Source organism: Schistocerca nitens, chromosome 1, assembly GCF_023898315.1.
Source record: "Schistocerca nitens isolate TAMUIC-IGC-003100 chromosome 1, iqSchNite1.1, whole genome shotgun sequence".
Lineage (NCBI taxonomy): Eukaryota > Metazoa > Arthropoda > Insecta > Orthoptera > Acrididae > Schistocerca > Schistocerca nitens.
Window position 1 is genome coordinate 834,387,723 of NC_064614.1, and position 22,071 is coordinate 834,409,793.

General features: G+C 40.0%; 1 protein-coding gene across 2 annotated transcripts in view; it reads left to right on the forward strand.

Annotated features, from left to right (window-relative positions):
* The window catches only part of LOC126263042 (CLIP domain-containing serine protease B9-like), a 186,991-nt gene that overhangs the window by 142,854 nt on the left and 22,066 nt on the right, over nucleotides 1–22,071 (forward strand). For both annotated transcript variants that reach the window (XM_049960019.1, XM_049960026.1), the window contains exons 4-6: nucleotides 5,942–6,044; nucleotides 6,162–6,340; nucleotides 17,003–17,098. In XM_049960019.1, the coding sequence (XP_049815976.1) occupies nucleotides 5,942–6,044; nucleotides 6,162–6,340; nucleotides 17,003–17,098 (378 nt within the window). The remainder of the gene's footprint in view (nucleotides 1–5,941; nucleotides 6,045–6,161; nucleotides 6,341–17,002; nucleotides 17,099–22,071) is intronic.

A 22,071-nucleotide genomic window follows, 5' to 3' on the forward strand; every position in this document is an offset into this window, starting at 1 on the left:
ATCATTACTGCCACAATCACCTCATGGTCACTGGTACCAGTTACGATGTGAACAGCCTCAAAGAGGTCAGGTCTACTTGTTGCCATTAGATCTAATTTATTTCCATCATGAGTGAAGTTGTGAACCATCAGCTCTAGAGTTTTTCAGAGAAGGCTTTTACTAATGTGTTCATAGGATGTCTTGTCACACTGTCCACTGACAGAACTGTAATTATCTTAATTGCTTGTTGGATGATTAAAGTCTCCTCCCAGTGATTACAGTATGATTGTGGAACTTACATAATAGCGAACTGAGATTTGCTCTTAAGTTACATCAGGAAGTGAGTCTGGTGCTTGATAGAGGGGTCCAATTATGATTTTATGCAAGCTCCTGATATTGAGTCTTGCCAGTGTAATATCGTAGCCATTCTGCTGCCTCTGTACTGCTTTGGAATAGTAGGAAGTTCAGAAGAATGCCACAGCTTTCTGGGAGGTTATTGTCACCATTATCTTATTCATCTGGGTGTTTAACATTTGGGGCAGCCAATCTGCCTAAGTGTTGAATGCTGGTAAAAAGGAGCTGTGGCCAGATATGTTTACCTTAATTGAACAGAATTTGTTATATATGAATTGTGATCCTATATCTGACGCTATGATGATGTGTGATCCCTCTGTAGAAAATATAGTTGGTAGTGTTCATATCATAACCATAACTATCATGACAGCATAGACAATTTATGGAAGATTCCAAAGAGAATCACAATGAGCGGGCCTGTGAAAGTGATGTGTGTGGATAACAGAATAGATCAGTGAAAAATGGCTGTATTGGAGCTTATTGGTTTTGTGCACTTGGTTTTTAGACCCAGACTACATGATAATATCAGGATCAGTGCCTGGCAACTATACAGGTTGCCTCATCAATGCCTCCATTTCAGTCATCCCTGAGTGTGCCACATATAATAGTTGGGGAATGTACGAGGGCAGTTCAATAAGTAATGCAACACATTTTTTTTCTGAAACAGGGGTTGTTTTATTCAGCATTGAAATACACCAGGTTATTACCCAATCTTTTAGCTACACAACACTATTTTTCAACGTAATCTCCATTCAATGCTACGGCCTTATGCCACCTTGAAATGAGGGCCTGTATGCCTGCACGGTACCATTCCACTGGTCGATGTTGGAGCCAACATCGTACTGCATCAATAACTTCTTCATCATCCGCGTAGTGCGTCCCACGGATTGCGTCCTTCATTGGGCCAAACATATGGAAATCTGACGGTGCGAGATCGGGGCTGTAGGGTGCATGAGGAAGAACAGTCCACTGAAGTTTTGTGAGCTCCTCTCGGGTGCGAAGACTTGTGTGAGGTCTTGCGTTGTCATGAAGAAGGAGAAGTTCATTCTGATTTTTGTGCCTACGAACACGCTGAAGTCATTTCTTTAATTTCTGAAGAGTAGCACAATACACTTCAGAGTTGATCGTTTGACCATGGGGAAGGACATCGAACAGAATAACCCCTTCAGCATCCCAGAAGACTGTAACCATGACTTTGCCGGCTGAGGGTATGGCTTTAAACTTTTTCTTGGTAGGGGAGTGGGTGTGGCGCCACTCCATTGATTGCCGTTTTGTTTCAGGTTCGAAGTGATGAACCCATGTTTCATTGCCTGTAACAATCTTTGACAAGAAATTGTCACCCTCAGCCACATGACGAGCAAGCAATTCCGCACAGATGGTTCTCCTTTGCTCTTTATGGTGTTCGGTTAGACAACGAGGGACCCAGCAGGAACAAACCTTTGAATATCCCAACTGGTGAACAATTGTGACAGCACTACCAACAGAGATGTCAAGTTGAGCACTGAGTTGTTTGATGGTGATCCGTCGATCATCTCGAACGAGTGTGTTCGCACGCTCCGCCATTGCAGGAGTCACAGCTGTGCACGGCCGGCCTGCACGCGGGAGATCAGACAGTCTTGCTTGACCTTGCGGCGATGATGACACACGCTTTGCCCAACGACTCACCGTGCTTTTGTCCACTGCCAGATCACCGTAGACATTCTGCAAGCGCCTATTAATATCTGAGATGCCCTGGTTTTCCGCCAAAAGAAACTCAATCACTGCCCGTTGTTTGCAACGCACATCCGTTACAGACACCATTTTAACAGCTCCGTACAGGGCTGCCACCTGTCGGAAGTCAATGAAACTATACGAGACGAAGCGGGAATGTTTGAAAATATTCCACAAGAAATTTCCGGTTTTTTCAACCAAAACTGGCTGAGAAAAAAAATATGTTGCATTACTTATTGAACTGCCCTCGTAAGATCAGAGTTTGGGTTAGGATCAACACTTAAATTGTTCTGAGACCAGTGGAAGCACTCCCTGGCTAAATTGTAGTTTGTGGAGCAATGAATAGTAATTCGTGGTGCCAAAGCCATGGTTTTGTTATGATTAATGGTAAACCTATAAGGCCAAAACTGTGGTTTTATCATTGTGATAAAACAACTGTGACATATTATTTTGTTTAGATATCAACTCTGATACATTAATTTTGCCAGTTCTGTGCTGTTAATGGGAATTTGCACAATGGCTCATGAAAGTTTCCAGCTGATTGACAACAAAGTGTCATTTCAGAATTCTCTGGTGATTGAGCAGTAGGTCAGTAGTGAATCCCATAATGATAACTGCTTAAGAACGTGACCTATCACCCAGTCACTGTGCCATTTTATTGGATAGGTCCCCTGGGGCTAACATGTGACATTAATGGCTTGGGCATGTAATAAGGTGAAGTTTGGTCCCATGTAAATAGAAAAATACAAAACTGTGTTATGCCAGTGCCTCTTTCCAATGTACCCATAGTTCACCTACGTCATTGATAATATGTTTGAAGTGTATGCGATAGGTTGCTCAAAACCATCAAGGGTCTTAAGTGTTGGTGTCTATGTCAAGTAGTGAGACACTTGTCTCAAGAAATAAATATCTCTCTGGTATAAATGTGGTCAGGCAGGAAGCATACTTTTGTTTGAAGTTCAGTGTGAATTTGTTGTAATAGTTGATTTTATACAAGAATGAGTGGAGCTCTTTCAGATTTTGAGCCTACATCAAGATAATTAGCAGGTTGTGAGACCCCTTGCATCAACAGCTCCAAATACTTTTAGAATATTGCTGATGCAATGACAACTTTTGTATTCACTGAATGGCATATTTAATGCAATGAAACACTTTGATTCTACACTTACACGTAAGTGCAGATACCCCCCCCCCCCCCCCCCCCCCCATAAGCTTCGCGCTTCAGGATGCAGAATTGGATAAACATGTGTGTTAGATTGTATATTGATAAGTGACTAACAGCTAACACAATTTCATATTGTCACATTAGACTTTTTAATCACTACAATGGGTGAGATCTGCTGGTGTAATGTAACTGGTGTTGGCACAGTTGAATCCTGTTCATGATTGTGTTCAGCTCTAACTGCTTTCTGAATTGAAAATGCCTTGTGCCTGGTATGGAAAAAATGAGGAATAGCATTAGTGTTGAAGAAATGTGAACCTGAAAGTTTTGTGGCACTCCCACGTCATTTTTAAATAAATCAGAGTATTCCTTAAACAAGGATTCCAAGCTACTAAACAGAATACTGTTAGAAATAAAATTTATTGAATTTTGTATCTCAAAACCAAAAATACTGTGAAGACATCTAATGTCAGCTGCTACTGGTTAAAGAGTGGCTCACACTTACACACTTAACGTACAGTTGGCTTAAACGTTATATAGTCATTTAAAGCATTACACTGGTGACTGGGTGTTAACACACATTGTCTTTTTGCCACCAAAAGCAGAGAGGTGATACACCAATATATTTCAGTTTTGATTAAGGATACAGAGTACCCACATTGAGTTCAATCTCAATGTGGTTGATGAACAGTGGGATCATCAGTTTAATTGAAATTCTGTTATTGGCCTCTGTAGCTGTGTAGTTATTTGCCATACCAAGGTGAAGTCTTTGGTTGGCTGTTACAGTGGCAACATCGCCATGCCCACTCAATATATGATTCCCATTTTTCACCTAACTTTGTGACTTACAACTACTACAATACTGCTAACTTAATTTTTATCTGTATTAAGTGTTGTGGAGGTGCAGTTTTTAATACACATACTTGAAGAGATACAGTGCTATACTGTTGTTTCAGACACTGTTCAGGAAGAATTACTAACTAAATTCTTAATCATCTTAAGTTTGGGAAGGTCATTGTTGATGTTGATCATTTGCTATGCCTAAGTCAACTTTGAATTTACATTGTGCAGCTGATGAAATTTCAAAAGACTGAGCTATCATAAGAACCTCACCATGATTCGGACTGGTTTTTCTTGTAGTGATATGGCAAATGCGCCGGTCAAGAGCAATATCTTGAATTAAAGACTCGGTGTAGGAAGTCTTAACTGTGAGAACAGAAAGTTATATTGTAAACCAAAACCCTGTAAGTCAGTGTCCCAGGCTCTGTAAAATTGATTCACTTCTTTCTGATACTGGTTAAATCTCAGACTAGCAGCTACTACCCCTGTATACATCTCAAAATGTGAGGACAGCAACTTGCAAAAGTCATCGAATGACAAACTACTGGTCTCTACGAGCAGCCGTAATTTGCTGACCAGCTCATAAATCTGACTACTAGGAGACAACAGCAATGCTTACTGATTCTAGAACTGGAAATATTACAAAACAGCAAAATCTGACTGCAGATAGGTATTCCACATTTTCCTCATCTGATCTAAATGTAGGTATTGTCAATGTTGACATATCAACATGCAGTGCTGTTATCAACTGGACTTCATGCTACTTGTTTGTGTACTTCAGTAGCTCATCTGCTGTTTCTATAGGTTCTCCAGCTGGTACTGTTGATGACAGTGTTGCTGTTATTGCAGCATCGAGTACTGCTGCTGCACCTCTAAAACATTAGATCAGCTGTGCACAGATTGAGTGTCTCTTGGCATATTAGTGCCATTCCTGATGCTGTAAAAAGTGGAGTGCATATGAGACCAGTGGTGAGGGTGGAAATTTTGTGGTCTGTACAAAGTCCACAATCAGCTGCTAGTTGTGTGAGCATTTCTGTACTATAGTATCAACCCAAGAAGCAATACACACAGTCCAAATAGAATTCTTCATACAAGTCCAGTTCTAAGCAAGGTTGAGATCAATTTGTGAACATAGAATGAGTAGGGTTTCATAGTGAGTGGTTGTGGTGGTAGATTATGCATTGTGGATTTTGTAAGTGATTAATACCAGCTTTGCAATTTCAGCATCAAGCTTATACATTTGTCACTAATGTTTCTGTATTCATCCTTGGTCCAGACTTGCGCATACCAATGAGAGACTGTTACTGTAGTACTGGCTGTAGCCTGAAAGCAGAAATAAGTCAAAGGGATATAGCCTGTGTTGATGGAAGATGACACTATGAAAATGTCAGAGAACTTTGCCATTCTGGATGTGTTAGAGTGATTAACAAATTATAAGGGAATAGAATGAAATTCAGTGCAAGCTCTTACATTTCCTAAATGTATAGTAGATTGACTAGTCTCTTTAAAAATGTAATTTTGCAATCATCTCAGTGCCATGTATGGCCTCTGTATTTATCAAGAAATTTAGTTTTACTGAATTGTTCTCTTGCTTCTTGCGTAAGGGAATCCTTGTGAACAAGAAGGTATTTTCAGCTGTGAAATAATATGTTTGTGATTTTGTTCACATGTATGAAGAATTTATAGCTACACAAAAAAATCAATAGTTTCCTCGTGATGAAACAAATTATTGGATTCCTCATCAGGTGAAGGAAAAAATAGTTAAAGAAACACTTTACAGAATTCAGAATCTATTTTCATTAAAAATAAATGATATTGTACTAATCTTGTTATTAAACATGTACTTAATGTCTTCCTATCTAAAATACATGTTATTGTTTCATGAATTTCAAACAGGTAGAACCCCAGGTTCAACTGTATTCTCATGTGGAGGAACTGTTATTAACAAGAGATACATCTTAACAGCTGCTCACTGTGTTTCTATTGAAAACCAGAGATTGTAAGTTGTATTATGAAATTACAATTCTTGTCATCATTTTTAAAAATGTGTTCCTGTATTAAATGTCTAAAATATTTGGTGAGCATGCTTTGTTGTATATTCATTATCCTGTTACAGGAAAACTGTTCGTTTAGGTGAGCTCAATTTGTCTACAAACCCTGACTGTGAAGAGTACTGTGCTGATCCTGTGGTTGAGAGAGAAGTTGAAAGCACTGTTATCCATCCAAAGTATAATAATCCATTCCGTAAAAATGATATAGCGTTGGTCAGAGTCAGTTCAGATATCCCATATACAGGTAGATAAAACAAAACAGTCATTTTTTATACTTTACAGTATTAGATGGATAGCGTACTTAGCCTTCCTAAAATGTTTATTCTTGAAGTAACAAACAAAAACGTATAAAGGCAATTAAGTTCTGCTGTGGTATGCTGCATGAAAGTTAGTTTAGGAAAAAAGGTAATGTGGATAATAGATGGATCAACACTATTAACAGCCAGTATGGAGCACAAAAATTAGATATTGGTCTTAAACTCGTGTTCTGATTAGGCCTATGAACATTTACCCAGGTGCAGCTCATAATTCAATGCTGTGAGGTAGAGCCACCTCAAACGATATGATAAAATATATCTTTCAGTTACATATAGAGAATTTAAATTATCGGGAAGCATTTTGAATATTTTCCACTTGGATTTAAGTTACAGTCAATGTTTTTAGAACTGTTGATATTGAGCGATGTTTTTCAAATAAGCAGTATACTTCAGGTTGTACCTTGCAATGCTAGTTAGCTCCATGTAACAAAGATTTGGGACGCCACTTCTATGAAATGAAGCTGTTTATGAGCTTCTAGAAGGCTCAGAGAGCAGAGCCTAAGGGAGTTGTACCAACCTCCATTTTCACATTCCACTGCTTGCAACTAAGAGGAATCAACAGAATGACTGAATCTTCACTGTCAAACTCCTGTCTCTGATTTGATGTGTCATTAATTCATATTAAAGTTTGCTTATGTTAGGGGTGCTCTTTTATTTCTGGCATTGCCAGTTCTGTCCACTGTAGTAAAGGCGTGCTAAGTTTGTAAAGCTCTTAGTAGAATGCATTAGAATATGGTAACGTAATTGTCATCACCTAGTGAGAGTTTTATGAATGATTGTATGCAAAAAGGGCCAAAATGTATGTGGTTATCATGTATCACAGGTCGGTAATAACACACTTTAGATATTGTAAATGCATTTATTAGACATTGAAGCAGGAGAGAACAAACTTGGCAGTACCAAGGTTGCGTGCTGAGAGAGCATAGAGTAAAGGTAGTCCAAAGATGCCAGAGGCACCACAGAGCCCCCACCCCCCAGCAGTGCAGAACATGGCAGAGGGAAGCTTCCTCACTTGAAGTCATAATTATGTTGCCAGCACGGCAGTTGAAGATGGCAGCCAGTGCAAGAAGTAGGCACGTTGGAAACGACTCTGCAAGAGTCCCATGAAGTCAGGTTGGCGGTGTCAGAAAGCGGAGCGGCAGTGATGGCAGGCAGATCGGACAGCGCCGGGATGCAGGTTTTAAGCAGTTAATGGACACTGTCTGTGGTCATCCATTTAGATGAATTACGAACGTATTCACGCTGTGATGTAACATGTGGTAGAGGCCTGAATGAGGTGGTTGCAAGGCTGCTTGCATGGAGTGGTTGTGCAGCATGACAAATTCACATGATGCAAGGTCCTTAGGTCCTTGTGGATGAACACCGGTGGCGTGGAATGAGGGCGTGGCAGTGGGGGAGGGGGGGGTGTGTGTGCAGGTAAGTGACGTGCACATGAACCCATTCAACAAAGGCCAGAAGATCCATAGCATCAGCTAACGGTGTGTTCTCCACAAACTCTGCTGGGAGGAGGGGCGGCCATTTGCCTTCGGGTGGTAGGCCATGGTGCGGAATTTAGCGACACCACAGAGTTCACACAGTCGAGCGAAGAGTGTGGATTTGAATTGTCATCCCTGATCAGTCGTGAAGGGGGCAGCCGAACTTCGCAACCCACATGGATACGAAAGAGCAAGCGATGGTCTCAGCTGTGATGTCGATGAGAGGGACCACCTTGACTCAGCAGGTTACATGGTCGATAGTTGATAATATGTATCTATACCCCTCGGAATGGGGGAGCAGACCAACCACGTCGATGTGCACTTGTCGAAGGCGACCTCTTGGAATGTCGAACTTGCCAAATGGAGGTTGAGCATGCCTGCATACCTTGATATACTGGCATGGGATGCACGAATGGGTCCAAGTGCCGCAGTTGTGCTTCACACTGGGCCAGATGAAGAGTTCAGTAACTAGCTTCATCGTGGCCCGCATTCGAGGGTGGGTCATGTTGTGCAAAGCATTAAAGACCCCACGCCAAAGAGCAGAGGGTACTAAGAGACAAGGGGTGCCTGTAGAGATGTCTCAAAGGACTGGGGTTGTCGGCTCATGCAGGACATGAAGTTGGACAGCGAGCGATGACTCATTGTTTGAAACTAATTGCTGTGTATCATTGTCTTCAGTCTGAAGTCGGGCGAGCTCATACAAGTTCAGCGGTGCAGTTAGCACACAGATGCATGATAGTTAGTCTGCCACAACATCCTCCGCACTTCAAATATAGCAGGAATCGGAAGAATGCTGACAGATACAATCCTTATGGCAGATACGTCTCTGCAGAAGGTCCTTAGCTGGGTTACGAATAGCGTCCACGAGAGGCTTGTGATCCAAGTAGATCATGTAAGGTTGCCCCGCGAGGTCAGTACAGAAGTGTTTAATTGCCTCGTACACCGCCAGAAGCTCATGGTCTAAAGCCGACCACTTACACTGGCTCATAGTCAGTTTCTTGGAAAAGAAGTGAAGCGGTTGGGTGGAGACAGCAGTGTACTGTTGTAAAACAGCACTCACAGATGAGTCACTGGCATCAGTCATGATCAAAACACAGGCCTCAGGGTCAGGGTGGACAAGTGTGATGGATTTGGTGAGTGCAGTTTTAAGATTACGTAATGCATTGAGCATATGTTTGGTCCAGTCCAACTTCCATTTCCCTGTGGTATTTTTGCCAGAGAAGGCATCAGTGAGGGCCAATTGGACAGAGGCAGCCTGAGGGATATGGTGACGATAGAAGTTTGCCATACCCAGAAAATGTTGGAGTTGAGCATAATCTTCAGGAAGAGGGAGATCAAGTATGGTTTTGACATGAGAATCCGTCAGTCAGAGGCCGTCGGCAGAGACAGTATGGCCTAGGAATGTAACTGATGTGTAACAGAGTTGAGATTTATCATGGTTGATCACCAGGCCATTGACAGCGAGGGCCAAACGGACTGCATCAAGGTTGACTTGATGCTCCACAGGAGAGGAGGAAAAGATCAGTATGTCACCCAAATAAGCGTAAGCAAATGGCAGAGGTAGCAAAATTTGAATCGATGAACTGCTGTCATGTCTGTGCGACATTTTTCAAATTGTAAAGCATGTAACAGTATGCAAATAAGCCGAAGGGTGTGATGATGGCCATCTTCGGAATATCCGGCGAATGCATAGGGATTTGATGGTATGCCTCGAACAATCTAAAACAGAGAACAACTTAGAACCATGTAGTAATTACATGAAATCCTGGATATGAGGAATGGGATAGTTATCGATAATTGTGCGAGCATTAAGGGACCTGTAGTCCCCTCACATGTGTAAGGAGCCATCCTTTTTAGGAACAAGGTGGATAGGTGAAGACCAGTTGCTATCAGAGGGGCAGAGCATGCCTGAAGCCAACAAATCCTCAACAATTTCTTTTATGCGCAGAAGTTTGGAAGTATTAAGGCACCTAGTCTGACCCAGTAACAGGTGCGGGTGGAATGACCGTGGAGCGACGGTCGCGGAAACCGGCACAGTTGAGGTGACCGGTGTCGTTAAGTTGGCTTGTGGGGATGGGTGGAAGTGGTGGTGGTGGGGGGGGGATGTTGCATGTTGTGACGCTAGGTATATAAAAATGTGCCACCCCATGCATTGCAATGTTCGAATCACAGTTCTGGAACTTCGTTGGCACATCAAGCCAAACTGAAAGAGACTACGTAGCTGAGGGGTAAACCACAATATCCTTAACTGTGTTATCATCTACGATGTCACTAGGCGGCGTGCACCTATGTAGTGGCCATTGATGCATAGTCACACATGACAGTGGCCATGTTGAGCTGGTCTGCCTGCATTGTTGGGCATAGATAATTGTTCACTTTTAATCAAATGCACATTAGGTACACTTGACCACTCACGGTCACAATCACAGTTAATAGGATGTGTAGCACTAGCACCAAAAGACACTGGTAGCTCCATTGTACTGAAGACAATGTGGGCAGGCACACAATGTCCGTTAATGATGAAGAGAAGCACAAAGTAACTCATGAACACGCGACGACGATGTCATGGTCACCACTGTGGTTATTGCATATCGCAGGTCAGTAATAACACTCTATAGATACTGTAAATGCATTTATTAGACACCGGGGAGAGCGAGAACAAACATGGCAGTACCAAAGTTGCACACCAAGAGAGCATAGAACAAAGGTAGTCCAAAAATGTCAGAGTCAAAGATAGGGCACTCTATGCCAGAGGGGCCACTTATGTGTTGTTAGTTTTAGTTGCTAATGAACTCCTTGCTTCTAATGGCATTTACTTGACAGTGTGTATTATTTCCAACTTTTTTAGGTGCATTTTGTTGGTTTGTTTAATGGTGCAGTAGACAGAACTACTAAAAACATGTACTATGAGATATAATTGAAGGGGACAAAAAACTGATAAGGCTCTTACGCCCTTGAGAATATGGTACCATTTTTAACAGATTCACAGCCTTCCCTTATACTGAAACCACAAGCCACCTCTGCAGTTGTCTTATTGTCTGTTGTGATGATGTAAACAGTCTTGCATGGAAGCAGCAATTATTTTACAAAGCTACTTAGTGGAAATAGTGAAAGGTGTTGTAGGTGAGCAAAAGCTTAAGACAAGAAAAGAAAATCTCAAATGACACAAGACAGCTGTTAAGGAAAAAGTGAGAACTCCAAGCAAACTCTCATAGGATATGCTGAATTAAAGAAAAAAGTTGTGGTGTCCTTGAGTAGACATGTGCAAAAACAAAATAATAATTTAATTGAAGATTCAATTATTCTAATAATTTGTAGTTTCTCAATCAAGCTTTTCAAGTGGACACCACTTCAGTGACTTGTGTGTACCTAACCTACCACAATAATCCTACTGGAGAAACAGGAGCTACAGTTTAATGTGGAATCCAAACCATGTGTCATTCTTCAAAAATCTTCACATTACTGGGAAGTGAAGACTAGCTTAAAGGCAGACTGAAATACTCAGTTGTCTGATCAGGAATCAGTCCTGCAATTTTTTGTTTCCAGGCGCATGTGTTACCACTATATCACCTGGCCTGATTAAGAAACAATTTAAAAAAGAAAGAATGTGAAGGAAACAGAACTGAAATGTATTTTGGATACACATTACATTTCATCAGTTTAGAGGGCACATGGCCTGTTCATTAACACCAGCGAGAAAACTGTATGGGCTATCCAAGACTTCTTCAAATGCTTGTGTAGTTCAGGAATTAATTAGAAATGCAGGTATTTAATAATGAAGATAATGACATTCTGGAAGTAATGCCACATCAGATGTACAAAGCTATTTGAGATACAAAGAAAAGAAAAGAACCTGGATATAAAGGTATTTCCGCAGAAATTGTTATAGCTGGAGGCAAAATACTACAAAAGGAACATGCTGGTTTCTTTACAGAATGTCTGTGGAGGAAGGTAGTTCCCCACTACTCAGATAATGCTGTAATTATTCTACTTTACATGAAAGGAATCACGCAGTATATAAAAATCTGTAAATGCAACTTGCTCGTCTCCTAAGTGTACAATATATTTGTTGAAATTCTCACCAACCACATGAAAGAAACATGTATTAAATAGCAGCTACTTATCTCCTACAGGTAGCTTAACATTCCCACAGATATGGTTGTATTATTTAAAGAAAATATTTATATATATCTGTAAGAACAGAGGCCTATTTCCAATACACTAATACTTATAATTAAGCTTTACAATGAACTTGGCTGCTTGCCATGCAGTTAACAGACTTTTCAGTCCCAGAACCTAGATAATCAGATTAATTTGTAGCAGAGGTTAAGCCCATCCTATCAACCACCTCATGGGAGACAGGCAATGGCATGAAGTAGGGGACTATCTATAATGTTGAAGCACAGTGGACACTGCATGTGCCTCGAGACCTCTACGATAGCTGTGAAGGTCATGCAGGACCCATGAAACATGACTGCTGATGGGGCTCTGATGAAGCTACGATAGGCCCACCAAGCCAGTAGTGGATAATCCATTTGTTTTCAAAACCCAAATGAGACTCGGACCAAAACTGGTTCTGGAAGTAACAAAGCCTTTGACCAGACCTGTCACATACAGTGACTAACATGGCTCCAATGAAAGATGGATTTATCTGAAGAAAAATATAAGAATTGGGACTATTAATGTTGTGTCCTTAGAAGAGGATGCAAGAATTCAGGAAATCACACGGATAATGACAGAGAGGAAATTACTGATAATGGGACTACATGAAGTAAGAAAGGATTGGCAGGAAGTTGCTGGAAAAAAGATATAAAATGTGATGGACAGAGAGAGATTAAAGAAGAAATGGTATCAGACTATAATAAAAAAATGGTGAACAAAGTACTTCACCTGGGAACTGTGTGCAACAGAATAATTGAAGTTAAGATAATGGTATAAAGAAATATTCTTGATGTAATCCAGGTGTATGCTCCTCAAATAGGATGAGCAGCAGATGACAAGAAAGAGTTTATCAATAAACTAGAGGAGTCTGTGACATATAACAAGATGGTGATTATAGGAGACTTTAATGCTAGAAAAGATAACAGAAATTATGGAGAGGTCTTACTATAAATATCTGAGAAGTAAATGGTTTATTGGTAACGGATGGTATAAGCAAAGGGACAGTCATAAGTTTACTATATACAGCTGAAATTTGCAAGTAAATCTGTAACAGACTAAACAATAATAACTGAATTAATAAGAAGATGCCTCACAGAAGTGAAAGTTGTACCAAGCATTAACCTCAACAGCAAGCACTGACTGTTGGTAGGAACATTGAAGAAATTTGAAATTCAGAAGGGGGGTAGGGGGGTGAGGGGGGGTGGTAAGACAAGTAAAAGCAAATGCTGAAAGCTGAATGAGCTTCCCAAAGATGAGAGGAAGGATGTAGAAGAAGAATGAAGGATATGCAAACAGGCCTCAGCCAAGAGGGCAGAAGAAAGATGTGGAAGGACATTGACAAGTCAGACACAAAGAATCTCAATGTTGGAATGAGAGAATTGCAGAAGCAGACAAGGAAAAAAGTATTGAATGGAGAGCATAGTTGAAAATTAGAACAAAAAAACAACAGAAATGCATGGAAATCACTAAGCAGAGCAGCAAGAAAAATGATAGCATTGTCTACAAAGATGTATTGGAAAAAAAAAAAAGAAGAGAATTATAAGGATGAGAAGGTGGTGTTATACTTTGTATTAGGTAATGGAAGAAAGCATAAAGATCATCAACAAAGAAGGAAACCTGTGTGAGAGGAAGAGGAACAAGTTTTGAAAGTATGATAAGAATACTTCTAAAATCTATATGACGGACACAATGAAACAGATGTACATAATGAATTTGAGGGAGACAAAAGAATAACACCTTTACAGAAGAAAAGATTTATAAATGAGTCAATGAAATAGAAAGAGAAGATCAAACAATGGGAAATCCAGGATGGAACACATTGTCCTTGGTGTGTGAGATGCGTTTGCTTGTGTGTGTGTGTGTGTGTGTGTGTGTGTGTGTGTGTGTGTGCGTGCTATTTTTGACAAAGGCCTTACTGACCTAAAGCTTTATTTGTGACAGTCTTTTTGTTGTACCTATCTGCGACTCAGCATCTCCGCTGTATGGTGAGTAGCAACTTTACTATTTGTAACATAATATTATGAAAATGATTGTTGCTATTCACTATATAGTCACGCACACCCTCACACAAACATAACTCACACACACGACCACAGTCTCTGGCAAGACTGCGAGGAGCAGTGCATGATGGAGAAGCAATTAGGTGGTGGGGGTAAGGAGGAGGCCTGGATGGGGAGGGAGAGGGATAGCAGGGTAGGGGCAGCAGACGGCAAAGTGCTGCTTGTGGTAGCAAGCAGGGATGAAGTGGAGAGGGGTAGGGCAGCTAGCTACAGTAAGGAGGTTAGACGCTGGGCAGGGGAGTGAGGGGGCTAGCAGAAAAGAAGAGAAGTAAAAAGTCTGGGTGCATCAGTGGAATAGAGGGTTGTGTAGTGCTGGAATTGGAATAGGGAAGGTTCTAGATGGGTAAGGACAGTGACTAATGAAGGTTGAGGCCAGGAGGGTTACGGGAAAAGGATATATTGCAGAGAGAGTTCCCACTTGCATAATTCAGAAGAGCTGGTGATAGTGGGAAGGATCCAGATGAAATGAAGAACATAATGTTGGTCAGCATGCTCAGTAACAGGGTGGTCGAGTTGTTTCTTGGCCACAGTTTGTCAGTGGCCATTCATGAAGACAGAAAGCTTGTTGGCTGTTATGTCCATATAGAATGCAGCACAGTGGTTGCAGCTTAGCTTGTAGATCACATGACTGTTCTCACAGGTAGCCCTGCCTTCGATAGAATAGATGATGGTTGTGACCGAGCTGAATTAGGCAGTGGTGGGAAGATGTACAGAACATGTCTTGCATCTGGCTCTATTACAGGAATATGAGCCATGAGGCAAGCGACTGGGAGCAGCCTGTGACATCTGGCACCTTCCCACAACCCACCCACCAACCAACTAACCTCCTGACAGCACCTAGCTACCTTACCCTCTCTTTGCCTCATCCCTGTACGTTCCCACAAGCAGCACTTTACCATCCTCTGCCCCTACCCTGCTGTCGCTTCCCATCCCCGTCCCAGCCTCCTCCTTTCCCCCCACCACCTGGCTGCTTCTCTCATCATGCACTGTTGCTCTTAGTCAGACACAGTCTGACCCCACTGTGTGTGTGTGTGTGTGTGTGTGTGTGTGTGTGTGTGTGTATTAAGCCAAAAGCTCATTTTCTGACATTCTTTTTGTTGTACGTGTCTGCGACTCAGCATCTTTGTAGAAAGAGAAGCTCTGTTCAGGATGGTTGTAGAGAAAGCTATATCAGAAATGAAAAATGGCAAATCTCCTGGAGCATATGTCTTCAAAGTGGAGATGATCAAAGCTGCAGGGCCTATTTGAATTCAGTGGCTGCAAAGAATAATGAGAATAGAATGGATCTATGGTGAGCTTCCTGATGATTGGAGTAGGGCAATTATTGTACCAACTTTTAAGAGGAGTAGCAGAGAGCTCTGTGAAAACTAAAGACAAGTCACATTGCTGTGCCATTGCATGGAGATTTATGAAAATATAATTTTGCAGAAAATCAGGAACAAGATAGAACCATAATTAACAGAACAACAACAAGGATTTTGACATGTAAATCAACTACAGAAGCTATATTTACAGCTAGATAAGTAGGAGAAAAAAATTGGAATTTGGGGAGGATGTCATTGGTATAAAAAATGCTTACAATGCTGTTAGGAGGCAAGACATGTGACAAGGTGTGAATAGACTGGAATTGTCAAATGGAATGCAACTCAGAAACATGTACAACAAATGCCTGAATTGCATTATAATAGATGGCAAAAATATGGACTGGTTTGGAACAGACTGAAGATTGAAACAAGGAAGTGTGCTGCACTGTCACCAGTCCTCTTCAGTATGAGGAAAGTTCATCAAGGGTTATCACCTAACAGTGTGGTTATATGGGGAGACAAAAAGCAGGAATTGGATGAACATTTAAATAGCTGGTACAGAGTAATTGAAGAAGCAGGCTTGGAAGTAAGCTGAAGAAAAAATGGGGTAATGAAAATTGGCAGAGAAAATGAAAAAACAAAGGATATAATTTTTAATGGGAATGTTATTAAAGAATTAAATGCTTTCAAATGTCTAGGAAAGCAAGTTACGCAAGAAAGGAAACATAAAGGAATAAACTGCAGAGAGGACAGAAACTTATTTATCAGGAATTGGAAAATACCTGCCCAAGTAAAGATCATGATATAGAAGGGGAAGGGAGGGGGAGGGAGGGAGGGAGGGGTGGAGAGGGATGAAGGTGATGGATACACAGTTCCAAACTGCCCCCACTCTAGTTAAGATTGACTCCTGTGATAAAGGATGGATGGATTGGAAAGAAGTGAGTGAATTAATAATAAACAATGAAAGTCTTTGGGATGATGATAGGCTGAGAGAACAAATTGGTGACAAGTTCCCATCTTCAGAGTTTGGAAACATCCAAGTGGTCCAAATTGGTGACAAGTTCCCATCTTCAGAGTTTGGAAACATCCAAGTGGTCCATGTGATATAGCAGGAACTCAATTCTCTTGAGTATCATAGAGCATATTTAGCAACTGGTTACTGGATGTCTCAGGGGTCGACAAATTTGTGTCCATACATGCATTTTTCCAGTTTGTTTCTAGTTATTGCTTTGGACGTTTGGATGGAACAAATATCAGTTGGTAATCTCATTTATGCTACATGTACTGTATAGTTACATTTGTTTATACGTAGAGTAATACATACATTGTTTGTACACAGTTTGTTAGTGCTTTAAACTCATATCAGATGATGTTTGCATCCCTACTTTGCATCCCTCCTTTTCTGCCTTTTCCCCTTAACCTGGAATCAGCTGCTTTGAACTCTGTTACATTTTTTTTAAAACTCTGTCCCTAGTTTGTGTATTCAATTTTTTATATTCTTTTTAAGTTATGCATGATAGTCATTTGAGGTATTAGCACATTCTTATATTTTTGACAACAGTTGCTGATAATTTCAACATATGTTCTAGATTTTATAAGGCCAATCTGTCTTCCATTTGAAAATTCAAATAACACTGGAAGCCAAGTCAAATATCAGATTGCTGGCTGGGGCAAACAGGATTCATGTAAGTATATGAAAACATGACATATATAATTTCATTAATGGTTTTTGTTGTTTTTGAAGATGAAGAAAGAGAAAACAAGAACTTCAGTATGTAAAATACATGGGAAAATGTACATACGTCAGATGAGCTGGACTGTGGGGCCATGAGGTGCAGAACACAGGCATCATACACATAAAGAATTACTGACAAAGTCAGCCATCACAGACTGTTAGATCTCTCGTGGTCATAGTATGATATATTATCGAACCAAGTTTTTGAAACAGGCCAACAAATTCTGCTACTCATTTTAAAAGAATATTAAGAGATCTGGCTGCAACAATTTCCAACTAAGTAAAGCTGAGACTCAGCCATGAGTATGCTCAAAGCATAACAGCAGTCTGTGGGAAGATCTCTTTGCATTACACAAACCGAAGAGCTGGGACTGCACAACATAAAAACAACTCCACTCCAGCAGTGATGTGAGATAGGTGGCAGTGGCACACAGACTAAAAACCATAACTAGTATCACTTCAGCACGCTTCCCCCACCACCTTGGCAGTTGAGCTGTACACAGACACAGCAGGCCAGTGATTAACAGTAGTGTGGAGCAGAGGGGGCATATAAGATGGCACCCAGTGGGAGACAGTCATCAGTACCATCTGAAGATGGTAACAAGTTAATTTGCTGAAATATCGCATCATTTGGATGATGCCACATAGCTGAATATCTGAGAACATTCAAAATTGTGAAGATCATAATTTTATTCATTGTTCCTTCTCTGTGTGTATGAACATCACATCACATTGGTGGCAGTACTGTAACAGAACACACACAAAAAGAATGAAACATACTATTTTTAAATTATCAAGTGATTCAATTTAAACATAGCTATATGAAGAAAATGTTTATCTAATATAATTCAACTACAAAGGTATTGCTAGTAATTGTGAATTCTATCTAATAATAGATGATTTATTAGAGAACATTCTCTAGTACTTAATATGGACAGGTATTCATGATTGTGGTGATAGTTTTTACAGAGTGCTTAGTTGTGCAAGTTCTGACCACTGTTCATTTAAGCACTACGTAAAAAGAATCAGTTAACATTATTGCTACAGTTTTGCAAGCACACTTTTAACTTTAACTCAGCTCAAAACTGGTACTGATCAGCTATGTCACTCGCTTGTTTGCACAACATTCTCATTTAAATTAATGAGACATACTTTTAGGAGGCAGAATTGCTGTTCAGTACTTAAATTCAGTAGAAACAATTTCTTTACTTCTGAGGGACACATACAAAAATACATACACTATACTAGCTTTGTAACTAATGGTTTCTTTCAGAAAAAGGAACAGGTTGGGGAAGGTTAAAAAGGAGGGGTGTGTCACTCAGATACCAGCTGAGAGGGACCTACCTGTTGTGGGGATAAGGGGAGAGACAGATTTTCCTTTTGATACTGTACTCACTTTGTGTTACTTCAGCAAAAATCCAGAAAAAATATGTTTACTAATGAATGGTTGGTTAACTGAAGTATCTGTTTTTATTATTAGTAACAGTAGTTGTTGCCGTATCTCTTACTTGTTAAGTAGGCATCTCTAATCTTCCTGTGTGAGTTGACAGGGTAGCTGATTTACATGAAGAAATAATGCCCAGTGGGGCTCTCCATCTGTTTAAATAACAAAACTCACAGAGACAATGAATAATAACAATGATTCTACATTACTGTCTTATTTTTTCTTTCAGCATTAACCAGAATTTCTTGTTTGATCATTTGCATCACGCATGGAGTAGGAATATATATGTAGTGAGCATTCAGATACACAGAACAGAAATATGTCAGTAATGTACATTGACACTAAAGGTCAAGTGAATACATATAGTTTGTCTTTAAGCCCCCCAATGCTACTGGGTCATTGCAAAGTGTCTTCCTAGGATGGAAGTGTCGCAGAAAACATTAAATTTGGAGTTATTACATGCATAAATAAGCAATTTATCAAACACTTTACTTTCCAGCACATATGATTAATTTAATTCATCTAATAAAATATTATCACAAATACTCATTCTCCATGTCACAGGCACTAGTACTCAGCACTTTTTTTCTAAAAAAAGTTTGAGGGTACTCCGACATTGTATATAATGCAGCGAAAGTTACTTATAACTGAAGCATGGGATGCCACCCATCTGCTTTTATCCATGACTTCATCAACATGTCGAACTACAAAAAAAATCATATCGGACCCTTCAGTTTACTTTATTATAGCAGGAGAACTAGTAAAATGGTTTTCTAGTTTTCTGCTCATCTCTCACCTCCAACTTAACTCACGAGTTCAACGAAAGACAGGACACACTGTTAAACTTCGTACAACCGATAAGAACCAAACAGCAAACACAAACAAATAAAGAACAACAAAACAAAGATGGCAATGAATCGTGAAGGATCGTGGTAGCGGGACCGTAAAGACATCTATCGGTAGCTCGGTGTTTGAGCGTATGCATATCCGTTTAGCACTACCATCGCCCACTATTAGCGGGCGAAGGCACTACATGCTTGTTGAACTGGTTGCCAGCAATTCAGTTGTCTAGAACGGTTGCTGCAACTTCGAAATGCTTGAAACAGTCAATGACATCGCTTTTCCCACCAAAAACTGCACTGGTATCATTTGTATTGCAATTACCAATGCGAAAAAATGAAATAAAAAATTTACATCTGTGAAATAAATCTTTGGCACTCTTACTTGTTCTCAACATCATAAAAAAACTACTTTGTGGATTGAAAAGTTTAGGGGTACACATCCCACAGCATTCCCCCAGAAAAACAGCACTGCTAGTACTACAGTTTCACATTGTGACTTCTTTAAAATAAGCATAATTGTTTGGAAGTCTTTATAATATGGACATTGTGATTCAAGCTGCCATATATAAATCTTACCTGCAGTGAAAATTGCTTGAAATATATATACATTTAATGGATTGACTGACTGACACCACACTCCCACACTAACAAATTTATGTGGCACTAATCTCATAAATATACTGCCACACAGTTACATTAATTAGCTCTAAAATTTTATGCCTTCATCATCACATAAAATACCCCCCAGTAATATGAACACTATAATTAACCTTTACGGTACCAGCAATTAACTTTCCCTTCTATGAAAAAATTCTATTTGCTTCTGTAGCAGCAATAATTATTCATCATTGCAATTTCCATTAAATAAATGTGCAAAAACAAGGAAAATACAGGGTGTCACATGGGGAATGATCAGCATTTAGGGATATGATGGGAAAAATGATTTGAAGCAAAAAATTCTAGTAAACATGAGCTGTAAGATTGGATACCTTAAGAACTATGCACACTTCTTCATCTTCAATACTGTGAAACAAATATCTTTTAATGCAAGCTCTTTGCTTTCCATAATGTGGGAGGAGGTAGTATGGACTGAAAGAAAAAAAATTGTCTAGTTAACATAGACTTTAAAATGCATACCTTAATATTTGTGAGCACATATTCAGTAGAAGAGGTATGCTTATGCTTCACAGCAGTGAAGATGAGCAAGTGCTCATAGCTGTTAAGGTAGGCATTTTAGAGCCAATGTTTGCTAGAAATTTGTTTCCTGCTCCTTCACAGATATAATGAATAAATAAAAGACTATAATGTGCTTAAAAACTTGCAATTTTTGACAGTATGTTGTAGAGTGAGCAGGAGGCAGCATTTTTGTAAGTATGCACTAGCTGTGCGACACACAAACTAATGACCGTAAATATGTTTACTGATGCGTTGTTTATTGATGTTTTGACAGTGAGGCGTAGTATGCCAGTACATGGTGGCACAGAAAGAGAAGCTGGCTTACTAGTGACATTATTGGACCAGTCCCATCATCTCCTTTCCTGTGTATTAAACATCATACATCATAATTTATTTTAATGACACTGTAAAATAATAACTGATGTGTTCAGGTAGATTTCAGTTTCCCCCCATGTCATAACTTTAGCACTTCTAGACTACAAGCAACAGATTTGTTTACAAAGAAAAATCTGGCCTCTTATTTACACAGCTAGAAATAACATCATTATACAAAAAAATATGTTACTACCATATGATCATAGCTTTCGACTCATTTTCTGACTTTCACATATAATTACTGCTATTTTTATTGGTTATTACAGTGATTCCTTTCACAAACAGTGGCTGTCACCTTATACTTAGTTTGCTAACCTTTGCCATTTACAAAGATTTTGCCCACAACAGTACTATTATATCTCATATCAGCAATTTAGCAGTATCGTCACAAAAAATGCACACCACCATGATATAGATGTAAAAGAATATTAGTATCACAACACAAGAATTCCCCATCTAAATATTTCAAATTTAGACCCATTAGTGCAGAAAGTATTCCATAATTCTTATAACTCCTAGAACGTCTTTTAAAACCATGCATATTTTGCAGTCAAAACAGTTCTTTAGATAATACATGGAATGAGAAGGGGAATGGGAAGGGGAATGGGTAGGAGATGCAAGCATGTTACAAATAACTCCTGTAATATTTGTTGCATAGTAGAACCACTGAGTCATCAAAATGTACACAGAAAATAATTGCTAGCTTTCAGACCCATCCTTTAACAAGACACACACACACACACACACACACACACACACACACACACACACACACACACACACACACACACACACACCTGTGCAGGTACATTGTGCCCACTGAACAAAAAATTCCAGGATTGCAATATAGCAGTTGGAGGGTTTGAGGGATTGTGTCATATGGCACTGCCCTGGGGCAACTAAACCAAGTCCTTTGGCAGGGTTTAGACCATCTATCATCATACCTGGAAATACGGGACATGTTACTCGCAATCCTTTCCACCCCTCCTAAACTGGTACTCTGCCACCCACCCAACCGACACATCATCCTGGCCCATCCTTATGTTACTACCCTCTCCCAACCTCTTCCAACAGGGGTTATATCCC